Source organism: Notothenia coriiceps, unplaced genomic scaffold (genome assembly GCF_000735185.1).
Source record: "Notothenia coriiceps isolate Sejong01 unplaced genomic scaffold, NC01 NC01_scaffold00034179, whole genome shotgun sequence".
Lineage (NCBI taxonomy): Eukaryota > Metazoa > Chordata > Actinopteri > Perciformes > Nototheniidae > Notothenia > Notothenia coriiceps.
In genome coordinates, this window is record NW_011366880.1 from 32,453 (window position 1) to 45,600 (window position 13,148).

The window sequence follows — 13,148 nt, forward strand, 5'->3', positions numbered from 1 at the left end:
GGCCTTTTCCTCACCTCTAGTGTGGCTCCAGTTTACCTTTATCAAAGGGAGAAAGAGAGACAGAGAGAGGGGGGGGGGATCAGCTCCTAGAATGTGTCTATTATCCTGCCACACCAATCAAACTGTTGTGTCAGTGCGTTGCCATTGTGTAGTCATGGGTCCGTTTGCCACTGACCGCGGCTGCCATATTGATGACTAGGTTAGTTTGGGGCTCTGAGGACAATGGCGCTCTGGAGCCTCCACAAAGCGCAAGGTTAATGCTTCCCTTTCAGCTGGCCCGCTCAGCTGCTGAGTGTGCAAGGCTGCTGGGCAAATGGAGCGGCGCAGGTCCAGGGGGCCTGGCCCTATAAAAACCAGAGCCGGTTCCTCTCTCCTCACATTGATTACACTGGATCTGTCCATCCTCAGTACTGTCTGTAAGTATTCCAACACACTGCCTCAGTCAGCTATGGGAACTACTATGGTGGAGCCTGACAGCCACCAGGATGCTATCCATATTGATCGATAGATAGCTATGGATGCACTTTGAAGTAAAACATTGAGGCCACTTTATATGGCTGATTTCAGGGTCAAATTATAAACATTTCAGCTGTCTTTTCAAAAAAAGACAGCAAGTGCATGCTTGTGTTTGGCCTGTAGACATCCTACAAACATGTTGTCAAACCATTTATATGGTGTGTTTTTATTCACCTTAAAAGCAAAGTAATTGGGCTAAATATGGTTAGCTTTGGAAATTATATTAGCTAAAGGCTTCAGATTGTGCTGTAAACAGCATCTCTTACAAAATTAAGTTTACGGCTGTGGCATTCTGCTTCAGGTAACAGTAATTCTGTTTGGGCATGTCTATAATTCTTGATTTAATCTCTCTAGTAGAAACAGAGACAAATCTGTACTGTGGAGAAATGCAAAAATGATTAATGAGTGGAATGTGTTGGACACTTTTGGAAAGTGACCTTAAAATATATGTCTTTCTAGAGTAAAGGCTTAGTAGAATATTCCAATAGAAAGGGACTGGTGCAGCTTATTCTTATATATTTTTATATATAATTTCAATGAACCTAAAAAAACATCCGCTTATTAGTAAAAAGTCAGATTTATTTTATTGTATTAATGTGTGTGTTCTCTCAAAATATATTAACTTTACTTATTCTTGTTACCTCTAAGCCTACCTAGGACATGCAAGTATAGTGATTTTGACTGGAATCTATTGTTTTTTCTGCCTTGGTCATAGAGTAACTCCCAAGGGAAAAACAGCAACAATGAACACTCAACAGATGGAGCAGATGGGCCAGTTCAAGATCACAGTCTGGGAGGAGGAGAACTTCCAGGGCAAGCGCTGTGAGTTCATGCTGGAGTGCCAGAACATCATGGAGAGGGGCTTCAACAAGATCCGCTCCATCAAGGTGGAGAATGGACCGTAAGTTTGCGTTGTTGTTGTTCTTTGCTTCCATCTATCCAGTTCTACATGTTCCATACATCATGGAAACTTCCCCTCTCACCTTTTCTGGATTTTGTGTCTGTTTCATGGTCAGTGTTTTGGCCATTGCAGTTTCCTTCAATAGTACATTCATTTGACCATTTGGTACATATTTAAGCTCTAAAATATATATGATGATGGGTGGATTTGAGTCAACGATTTGCTAGAATCTGGCTACAACTGTACCAAACAGCATTCATAGAATTAGAGTAATATTGAGTTACATTTTCTATTTCAGTAAGCTATTCTGTAATTTTCCTTAAATATTTTATTAAATACACATAGCTACTCTTAAAAGAGTGTTTTTTTCTCCCATTAAAATATCTAATAGGATCACATTGTTGACTTGCAATTCTAATTTATCTGCTTCAAAAAGCCTGCACACATGCCTCTTAACACTGACTCTACTCAACAAGTATGAAAGGCACAATAATACAAAAACATAAATTACAGCCCATGATGTTATTGCATTGCTACTTGGCATGTATCGTCTGCATGTGTGTGCGCATGCATCCAAGTGTATCCCTATTGTGATATGAGTTGGCTGTGTGCAGCTGCCGGCCGTGAGCCAGAATGGCTGACTGACTGACTGGCGATCAGATAAAGAGCCCTGGGTGCAGCAGCAGTATTTAATGTTTGCTTTGTTCTCCCAGTGACAAAAGAAGCTGCATGTTGTATTCACAGCAGGCCGATCTATGGGCGTTGGACTCTTTTGTTTCATGAAAATGACAGTTTCAGTGATGTCGCACTATAAATAATTTGCATTTAGGGGTTCAGTACTGTTTTATTCCTAAATTCTATCAATTATTGTTTATATACTGGTAATTTAAGTATTGTCTGCTCATTTAACCTAATTTTTTCCCTCTTCTCCTCGCTTTGGCTTTCTCTCTTTGGCTTTTTCTCTGTCTAGTTGGGTGGGTTATGAGTACCCCGAGTTCCAGGGGCAGCAGTTCATCCTGGAGAAGGGAGACTACCCTCGCTACGAGGCCTGGAGCGGAAACAGCAGCTACAGAACCGAGCACATGCTTTCCTTCAGACCCATCAAGAGCGCTGTAAGTTATTTGTTTTTTATTTTGTATTAATAAGCATCTATCAACTGCTATAGTTGGCTTACATCCCTGCTCTGTCTTCCTCTCTGCAGAACCACAGTGACAGCAAGGTGACCATGTACGAGTGTGAGGATTTCCAGGGCCGTAAGTTTGAGATGTGCGATGACTACCCCTCCCTACAGGCCATGGGTTGGTGCAGCAAGGAGGTTCCCTCCATCAAAGTCAACTCCGGAGCGTAAGTTGCATATCTTTTTTCTATTAATTATATGTCTCTGGCTTCTGATTTTCCATTCTGCAGCATCCAATCACCACCCATAACTATTAACTGTGGAAATAATTAGAATCCACTAAATGTCTAGGGAAATGTTTGTTTAAAGTATATTTATCCTTTGATCTGACCTTGACTCAACCCTCCCCCCTTTCTCTCTGTGCAGCTGGGTTGCCTACCAGTTCCCTGGATACCGTGGCTACCAGTACATCCTGGAGAGAGAGAGACACCAAGGCGAGTACAGAAACTACAACGAGTACAGCACCCAGGCTCACACCAACCAGGTGCAGTCCATCCGTAGGATCCAGCACTAAGCCTTCACTCTGCCTGCCTGACCCAACAAAATAAAAACTCTCCCGAGCCCCATTCCTCAACTTGAACCCCGGACAGACTGCTGTCACAGAACAGTAGATGGATAAACTCTTTCTATCGCTCTGTGGCTCTGCATGTGTGGATATCTAAGTACCTTTTTCTTCTACTATGCTAAAGCATGTCCTTGAAATAGGAAATAAAGGCTTTTCTTCAAAACTATACACTGTTTGTCGACATTGCTTTTTCTTTTACCAATGATCACCATCATTTAATAGATCAACATCTGATTGGCTAAATTGAGCTGTCAATCATTTTGAGCAGGTGCACAAGCAAAGTCAGAGCGCCTTAATCTCTTTTAGCTTCATAGAGCAGGCTGATTTGTATTTATTTATAGGACATATTTAGCCTTTAGATAACATTCATGAACATATTCGAGTCTAACCACCCTGTTTAGGTTTTAGATATGTGAAATTGTTCTTGTGAGACTGTATTCTTATTTCGAATTAACAAGAGCACAAGATCACATTGGTTTCTAATTATTGTTTTTGGACACTATCACAATTTGAAAAAAATAGTAGAGAAAATAGTATTACTATACATCAATGGACGGACCATGACACAGGCATCGCAGCTACTCCGTGCTGTTAGCACATTTTGAGCCATCGTTATTTAAACGTTTTTTTGGTACTATTTAAGCAGTTTAAAAGAGGCTATTTGAGGTCCTCTGAGAGACAATTAATAATTGATGTTTTTAGTCATTGATGAAAAGTAAATGTAAATGAACCCAAGTAATGTTCAAAAAAACATTTGAAAACTTTGCAACCTGAAATTATTAATGTATGGCTGTGATAAGCCCCTCCACTTCTGTGACAATGCATTTCTGAGATTTGTTTTGTGTCCAAATGGATTTTTGATCTTTCCCCCAAAACTAATAAGTAGTGATATGATTATGTAATTGTGCGTGTTCTGAACAGTAGCTTTTTGTTTTGTTCTCCATAAACTGAACCAGTGGAAGTATTTAACTGTTAAAGGGAAAAGGCCCCAGGGTGGAGCCTTGAGGGACTCGACAGGTCATAATTCTTGTGATACATGCTCTCAAATGCAAGATGTAAGATATCAAAACAGGTATTTAGGGCCAACAAGTTGTTCAGTAAGGATTCAGTTAATATTGCGAGGCCTATAGTTGTTTATAAACTGATCTCAGATATAAACAAACTAAACACCTCACAGATGAACAACTGTACGTGTAACCATAGCGATTGAGACAATAAACTCACAAGGAAAAATATTACTAATAAAAGGTAATAAATTAAGTAAAAAGTAGGGTAATTGACTCATAGACTTCTATACAACCGGACATCTTTTTTCAACCAGTGGATTTGTCCCCTGCTTGCCATTTGAAATAATGCAGGTTTAAAGCACTCCTGCAATGGCTTCACTTTTAAGACATGGAGGTTGCCTGCTGGTTTTTAACCATAGACTGTATATTTAAGCAATAGCTCACGACAGGCCGTGGTATGCTCATTATATCACAGCTAAGGGGCGTGGTTCGGCCCGACGCGAAGCGGAGGGTCGACAACCCCCTTAGCTGTGATATAATGAGCATATATCACGGCCTGAAGTGAGCTATTGCTTTTATAAAACGGTTACCAAGTGTGGCAATATGAAAGAAAAATACACACTCTAATTTAAATAGTTTTTATTAGTAAATAATGATGTTCAAAATAAAATAGTCCCTCCGTTGCCTTCCTCACAAAACATAGTGCAAGGTGGTTGCTACGCAACAACACTAACAGCAAGCGAACATATTAGACAGAGAGCGTTGATCCATTCTTTGGCTGTTTATTTACATTAATGTGTATGTTGCTGTTTATTGTGCATCCACTGAAAAACTGTCCAGCATCAGTAGCATGGCTTACGTGGTCACTTGTATAGGTTGAGGTTGTTCGAAGCTGTTGCTTGGCGTGGCGAGAATATTGCTCCACTTTCTCCGGTCCCCGAGATTGGGCTTCCAGTAGCTCTGGAGAGAGCTTTCGCACCTGTGGCCACTAACGGTCATAATTTATCTGCTTTGTTTCAAGACCCGCATCAGAAAGCTTTTGAATGGTGCTACTTTTCCAGTTGGTCTACCTACTCTTCACGTAGCTCTGCATGTCGTAGTTTAGGTGTCTTTTTTTTTCTGGTAGATAGGCACTGCTCAATCCACTCCTCCATACTATAGTAAGACCCCCCCGGAGGTCGAAATTAATTTTAAATGTTTCCATTTTATGCTTTGTAAGTTTGTTTCCTAACGGAAGAAATTTAAATATATTTATAAAACTGACAAGTCAAATCAAGCAATCTGATTGGTCGATAGCGTTTTTGCGGACCTCTTTGATTACAGATTTGAAAACATCGTTGCTTGCTTTAAAAGTAGCACAATTAATTATGTTAAACCTTCAAAAGTATCTAGATATCCCTGCCCTAATGCCAAAGGAACTGCACACTGAATATGTTTTGCCGTTTGATGTCTATGTCTGGACCGCTGCGTCCAAAAGGAGGGCTTCTGCCCCGTTACTTCTCCGCTGCTTTCTTGTTCCAGTATGAAAAGCAATCAGCCGGCAGTTTGCTTTTCAACCCAACGGTATACTGTTTTTCTCAGACGCGGAGGGATACTGACTTGTTGTGAAAAGTAACTTACAATTCTACCCGTGGTATACGCTCAGTATATCACGGCTAAGAACCAATCAGATTGCTTGATTTGACTTGTCCATTTTATAAATGTTTTTAACTGACATAATCCCCTTCAGGGATCCTCCGGAAATGTTCGGAAAGGGAGGGGTTAGTGGAGGGGTATTCAGTTAGTTGATTTTGTAGTGTCATACTGGACCTTTACATTTCAAAACATTGGAACTTTTCCGTAGTACATCGATTAGTTCAATTTAAGCAAATACCATTAACCCTATTCCTTATGGATTCCCCTTAGCCTATTATATATTTACAAATAACCAAGCTGGTGATAGATATTCAGTCGGTCAGATAATAATTTTCAAGCTGCAACTACTGAAACCCAATATTAGAAAAAAGTCCTCCAGTTTTTACCACAGAATACACCAGAAGTGATCATAAAGATAGATAACATTTCTGACATGAACTATGATTAACTTAATATATTTGGATGATTCATTAATTTCCCCTCCCCGAATTTCACACAACTACTCTCTTAAAAGTATTGTAGCTCAGCATTTCCTTGTTCATTGCAATGTGGCACCATCATGTTTACCTTACAGTCACACGCCGGGATCCTGGAGTGTGTTTACCTCCACGCACAGTCCTCCTGTTGGTCCAGGACGTGGGATTCCGTGTTACACGCCCACAAGCCTGCACTGGCTAACTGTTCCACACCCAAAAAACAGGATCTTTTAATAAATGTGTAACCATGCATACACACCTTTCTCAAATATACATACCTCTGCAGACAGATTAAAGCAGCTTGCACTGTGGTTTAAAGAGGAGTGACACTTGAGCACTGTAGTAAGATGCAACACAGTTCACAGCAGCAAGGTAAGTTCAAGGCTTTACAGAGGAACATTTTTTATTTATGCTATGCTTTAATGATATTGATTGATTTGTTTAACTGAAATTAATTACATATGTTGTTTCTATTGGACAATGTGTTCATCAGATTAAATTATGTCATTCAGTTTTTGTTCCTTATTTGTCACAAAATGACTACAGGGGCTGCTGTATGGTTCACATTTTGGGCAACTATTCTAATCGATTAAAAATCTAACCCTTTTATAATGATTTATGTTGGTAAACGGGAATTATGCACTCTTAAGGTTTGACATACTATTTACCCCAGATGTAGCAACAATTGAATCTGTTAAAAATAATCAATAAATGAATAAACAGAACATGTGAAGGCTATTCTGATGTTATTATGCAATTGTTTTTTCTTTCCATTAGGGGATTTCTAGCCTCGTGCTGATCACTGACCCACCTACAGTATCTTTACCCACTGCATCAGTGGATACAGTCCAGCTTTCGAGGCTTGTTTTCAGTTGCCTGCGACTCTTATTTGGACACAGGCAGCTAAAGCAAGTCTGGGATGCAGAGACACACCTACAGAGCCCAGCCCCGAGGAACTGCTGACATGTGAAGAATGAAATCTACCTCAAAGTCCAGGAAGGAAGGCAATGCAAATATCCTATTTGTCAATTTGAACACAATTTGCTCTTCTTTGTCTGAAAGGAAAATATTTGAGCTAATTTTTTACTGCAATATTTAGTAAATTAAAGGCCTTTATAGTTTGATGCAATTTTACTGTTACAACGATTGGTAATGTAAACACAGACTTAAACTTGCGTGCTATAAAATGCAGATAAATAAAACATTGAAATATATAGCCTACAGTATACCCTTTTTCCTATGCTGAGTTTGTTTGCATTTGTACCTTTGTGAGCTCAGTTGGGTGACTTTGTAGAGCAAACACTAAAATAGATTATGAATGATTAGCAGACGGTTTACTTTTAGTTCAGTCAATAGAGGCCAAACATGCTTTTGAGTTAAAGGATAGAGTAAAGATGTTCTGTTGGATACATGTAATGTGACTTTAATTTCAATGTAATATTTGTAGTTTGAAATAAAGAAATGTATTGTTTATAGTGTTTTTCATTTAAAATGTTTTAATTGGACATATTTTACCTTTTTAAACCACTGTTTCCAAAAAAAAGCTTTGACAATCCTTTCCACGAATGCAGGTGAGTTTGATTTTAGATTAATGTATAGGTTTTTCTCTTCATTTCATGACACATAGTGTATTACATTTATGACAAGGCAAACTAAATGCAAAATCACAGTAGATCCCAGAGATGCACATGTGTCAACGTCAGCTTGTTTGAAATATTTTCATTTCTTGATGTTTCTAAATTATTCCGTGGCATTTTTTCCTGAATATCTGAATAGAAAGAGATATAATACACAAAGAAATATTGCAGAATCAAATCAAGGATGTTCCGATATGACCAATCTTTGAATACTATCTTCCACCTGTTTCATTGATGAACGGACGTTAATCATGCCAGGGTTTTTGCCACCCTCATAAATTACATCAATTTCCTCTTTACATGTATGTATTGCTTTGAAATGCCTAACAAATGCTTCGGACATACAAAATAGTCTGGATTTATCACTATTAACTATTGTGTGTTGAACTTGTATGTGACATTTATGCATACAAATGATTCAAATTGCATGTATTCACTGGGTTTCAATAGCTTCATGATATCTTACCTTAATGTCAATGTTTGGTTGATTTATTGAGATGTATCTATCTTTATATTGGGGTTTAAACACAGTTTTGATTATTTAACTAATAATTTCAAAGGGTCTACACAAGACATTGGCCACTGTTCATTATTTTTCTACAGTTCAAGGGAGAATAGGGCAGGGCATCAAAGCCCATAAAGCTTCACACAGTCCACTGCCTCTGAAAAACACAACAATTGGAAAAATATGAGCGTAAATGATAACGTCAGTGAGCACCAGAAGCCATGGTTTTAAAGTTACAACCTCATTACCCTCCAATTGAGGCTGTATAACCTTAAACCCACAAACAGAAGGTCAGGGGGGGATGAATGTTCTTGCTTTCTCGTGTGCACCAGAGCGTGCTTTTCAAGGTAAATATTCTTTCCCCAACATGAAATAGGTCTTTGTTGTTTGCCAAGAGGTAAAGAGGCGGAAAAGTGAGGAGGATCTGAACTGGTTTCCATGTCAAACACTCCAATTCACCATAGAAACTCAGATCTTAACGCGGAAACTTTATTAAACTGTGATGGTGGATTGATAAGGGCCCAATTTCTATCGGCCTCTTTTTATTGTGGGCACCAGGCGGGCTGACAGAGGTAAATTGCTCTTTTAATTAAAGCAATGCACCAGGGGAAATTGCTGTCTGAATATTGTCTCAGAGATGGGGGCCACTGACAGTTGCCTGGAAACTTCAATCTGTCCACCCGCATTTATTCCAGATCTCAGTTATGAGATAAAGTTTAATAAAAATCTTTTCCACCGCCACCAACGAAATGAAATCCAACCCATTCTGAACAACAGAACACAATGAGACCGGACTGCGGAGGAAACCTCATGTTCAACATGTATCTCTCAGGTTCGTCTTTTAAGTCCAAGGAAGAATTATAGAAATAAGCGGTTATGATTCTTTAAATTCTGCCGGGTGTCGGTGTCCAGAGGCGGTGTGTTCCGTCTCCAGGGCAGAGCATTGTTCAGCCTTTTCAATCTGAAAGCCCGTCTGCTCTTTTGTCGGAAATCGGAAATCCTTTTTCCTGGACGCGTTTCCTGGCTTCTCGGAGAGGAGACCTCGAAGAAGACAAGCTTCTTCCATTAGGCATGCGAACGGACCAGGACACTATTAGGATTTTAATCAATGTTACCTTCTGGAGAGATTTGGCCTTTTTTAACATTTCAAATCAGTTTGAATTTTACGCACCGGTCTGATCACATTTTACAGGCTCTTTACGCAATCTTACAACGGATATTCTTTTAATTAAAATAGATGAAAATACACACATTTATTATTATTTTTTTAATCACCTTATTTTTCTCGTCCTAAATTGTTGCTTGGATAAAGATATCCAATTCAATTTTTGAAAAACCTGGACCTACCAGCTAAGTTTCAAACCAACCAAAGCAAGATTAGAATATGAGGGTATCCTTAATGGTTTCTTGAAATTGATTATTTATAGAATATATGAAATAGATAAATAGATGATAGAGAGTTTGTGATGCTTACAATTAGTCTGTCTTTTTTTATTACAGATCCAACAGAAAATCTGTTGAAGGAAAGCAAAGGAGCATCCTGGGGTCCAATAAACACAGGAGTACAGAAAGGTAAGAGAATGGACTGAACGGCCTGCCGGGACACACGGGTGCAGTGATTTAATATCAACAAGCTTGAAATTCCCAAAATACTTAAAGAATATTAATATATGGAAATTAAATACTTAAAGTTGTTGGGTAGTTATGGAGATTCAAAGGCCACCGTGTATTTTCTGGCTTTAGTTTTTAACTGACTTTTTAAAAAATATATAAAACTATAGAGAAAGAAAACACATTTTATTTTATTATTTTACTTATCAGCATGAAAACGGTGTTAAAGGCTAGTGTATTTTTTCATTATATTATAGATCTAATTGGTAAGTTATCGATCCAAACACAGATTTTTTCTTCCTGCTTTCAAATTGCAGCTGCATTATGTTTTTTGGTCACGGATAATGTAGAATTTTTATTTAATGAAGAAATTCCTGTTACTCCATAACAGGACTTGTAGATTACCTAGTTTATAAACGTACACTTCCATATTCAGACTAAAATCTGAATTATATATTTAAATAAAGAAGAAGAAGAAGCTTGAAATTAAATTAAAAAAACAACATACAGCAAAATTCGACTGTACACAGATTGTCATTGATTTAATTACACTGTCATGTAGTGCCAATAGATCTAAACGGGCATTATGACCTCTCAAAGCTGCAAATGTCGAAATAAAGCAGATAGTTATATTTTTAAATCGAAAATAAAAATACGATAGATTATCATTTATCCTACATTATATTTGAAATTAGGAATTATTCAATTAAATAATACCATGTTCAAAATGACCTGAAAGACACCATTTAAATAGCTTATGAACTAGCCTATAAGGAAAACAATGTGCCTGCAGAGGTTGTTTTGAAGCAGTTTATTTGAATGAATGAACAACATAACAGTTTGATACAGTTTTAATCCAATGCGTACATATTTTCAAACTAATTTCTAATATTCTGCAATTTGCCTTCAAAATCAGTGGATTATCTACGAAGACGTGCTGCCGAATTTTGAGATAGGACTACTGATACATGACAATATATTATTTGATAAAAGGTCAAATGTTAAATGCCTCAACAATATGCATTATTTCATGTATTTACACAAAAGATGTCTGTATTTTTATACAGTTATACGGTTATATTTTCCCCTCTCCTGTCCAGGCAGCGGGCAGATCCAGTTGTGGCAGTTCCTGTTGGAGCTCCTCTCGGACAGCACCAACATGGCGTACATCGCCTGGGAGGGCACCAACGGAGAGTTCAAGCTCATCGACCCGGACGAGGTGGCCAGGCGCTGGGGGGAGCGCAAGAGCAAACCCAACATGAACTACGACAAGCTGAGCCGGGCGCTGCGCTACTACTACGACAAGAACATCATGACCAAAGTGCACGGAAAGCGCTACGCCTACAAGTTCGATTTCCACGGCTTGGCGCAGGTGTGCCAGCCGTCCACCACGGAGCAGGCCATCTACAAGTTTCAGGGGAACTTCTCCCCGATTCCCTTCGCCGGGATCTCCAAACTGAACCTCGTGGGTCCCGGCGTGGGCCCCTCAGGTTTCTCCTACTGGGCCGGATCCCCCCCTTCGGCTCTGTACCACAGCCACAACCTCCAGCCTCCGGGGCCCTTTGGCACCGTGTCTCCGTCCCACATCAGCTGCGTCAACAACATCAACAGCCTGACCAACATCAATAACCATTACAACTGACTACTAATGAATCTTTTAGACAACCTGGAGAAGTATAAACACGGCCGGTAATACAACAAGGAACGAAGAGAGGTGACAAAGGTTTTGGTAATTTGCAAATATTGGATTGATTTGGATTGTCTCAGCAACATGCTACATTTAGACGCGTGAATATATAATTGTAGCCATGTAAATGCTGCTGAGACAATGGTTTTGCGTAAGAAAGACGTTTAAAAACATGTAAATAAAAAAAACATATTAGTTCTACAGTAAAATCAGGACTTGTTTCCAGTAGCAGAGTGGTTTTGAACTTTTACGCGTTGTCTAAACGATAATAATTAGATCTTAATGATCTTTTATGATTTTCTAATTTCGCTAACTCACTGTTGGAAAGCGTTTTTCCAAATTAACAATGTAAAGAGCATTACTAAAAAGAAAAGCTTGATTTAATATTTATCTTTTATACCTATCAGTTATTCTTGCCTGTTCTTTTGCTGTCTCTCATCCTCTCTTCGTGGGTCATGTGCTTGTTTGTACATACAAGTGAGTGCTTTTACACACATTTGGGAGCAAATCACTTCTTATTATTAGGCTCGTGGCGCCATCTTGTGGTTATGGAACGGCCTAATGGCTGTCATGTAATTTTACTAAATATCACTCCTGTAAAAATATTGTCATTTGAATTTGTTTTTACTAAAAAATCAGATTACACATAGCCATGTAGGAAAATTAAATGTGTCTCACTTGCAATATAAAATAAATACAATGTAGAGGTATAGGGTTGCATTTTGTGAGAAGTCTCAGACGTGAATAGTAACAGCAACTGTGAATTCATGAACCTTTCAGTAAATACTGTTTGTGGGCTCAGGCTATTCGCTGCTTTTTAGTGATTTTGAAGTGAAATGCATTTTATTCATTCACGTAGCTTCTAAAGCAAAAATAGCTATACCAATACAAATTAATGAAGTATATACAGTCTGTTGTAAATAAATCTATTCGTCAGTATGTTTGAATTGTGTGTTGCTGCCTTTTCCTTTTTTTATTAACATGCTACATTACCTTCCATGCTTACAATGCATTATGCTGTCAGAAATATTTTCTATGGTATTTTTTTATTCAGATTATTATGGAAAATAGTTATATGACAAGATTAGAAACCACATAAGTATTGTACTCATTGTGAATAGTATGCTGTGATGGTTGAAGAAAGCTTGTTGGGAAGGAGGCTAAATAGCTTTTCAGAAGGAAAAAATAGCATTGCCATAGTCCTATTTTGACTTCTCATCTGAAGGAAAATTGGTTGTTTAGTATCCACAGGTCTTTCCTTTACTGACATGCCCACTTTATGCCAATTCCATACAGTCTGGGGCAAAAACCATGCATTGAGTATACATGTGTTATTTAGGGCTTATCTAAAGATGGTTTCTGCATAAAGGGTTTCCTATACCATCTCTGAAATGCATAAGTTCGGTGTAAATGGAAAGCCATCACTTGTGT

General features: G+C 38.5%; 2 protein-coding genes across 2 annotated transcripts; both read left to right on the top strand.

The window, feature by feature from the left end:
• The first annotated feature begins 1,259 nt into the window (after positions 1 to 1,259).
• cryba2b (crystallin, beta A2b) lies at positions 1,260 to 3,323 on the top strand. Its single transcript, XM_010790374.1, has 4 exons — positions 1,260 to 1,417; positions 2,388 to 2,529; positions 2,619 to 2,761; positions 2,961 to 3,323. Exons 1-4 carry the CDS (start codon positions 1,260 to 1,262, stop codon positions 3,106 to 3,108), a joined length of 591 nt encoding a protein of 196 aa, XP_010788676.1. The 3' UTR covers positions 3,109 to 3,323.
• Positions 3,324 to 9,202: 5,879 nt separating this feature from the next.
• fev (FEV transcription factor, ETS family member) lies at positions 9,203 to 12,644 on the top strand. The gene is made up of 3 exons (XM_010790375.1): positions 9,203 to 9,251; positions 9,920 to 9,991; positions 11,131 to 12,644. The coding sequence occupies exons 1-3, from the start codon at positions 9,203 to 9,205 to the stop codon at positions 11,670 to 11,672; spliced, it is 663 nt and encodes a 220-aa protein (XP_010788677.1). The 3' UTR covers positions 11,673 to 12,644.
• Positions 12,645 to 13,148: the final 504 nt, after the last annotated feature.

Excerpts from the sequence above, each read along its gene's own strand:
- fev (XM_010790375.1), top strand. The coding sequence starts at position 9,203 with ATGAGACCGGACTGCGGAGGAAACCTCATGTTCAACATGTATCTCTCA. Across the intron at positions 9,252-9,919 it reads GTTCAACATGTATCTCTCAG|ATCCAACAGAAAATCTGTTG; the intron begins GTTCGTCTTTTA and ends TTTTTATTACAG. Across the intron at positions 9,992-11,130 it reads AAACACAGGAGTACAGAAAG|GCAGCGGGCAGATCCAGTTG; the intron begins GTAAGAGAATGG and ends TCTCCTGTCCAG.
- cryba2b (XM_010790374.1), top strand. The coding sequence starts at position 1,260 with ATGAACACTCAACAGATGGAGCAGATGGGCCAGTTCAAGATCACAGTC. Across the intron at positions 1,418-2,387 it reads ATCAAGGTGGAGAATGGACC|TTGGGTGGGTTATGAGTACC; the intron begins GTAAGTTTGCGT and ends TTCTCTGTCTAG. Across the intron at positions 2,530-2,618 it reads TCAGACCCATCAAGAGCGCT|AACCACAGTGACAGCAAGGT; the intron begins GTAAGTTATTTG and ends TCCTCTCTGCAG.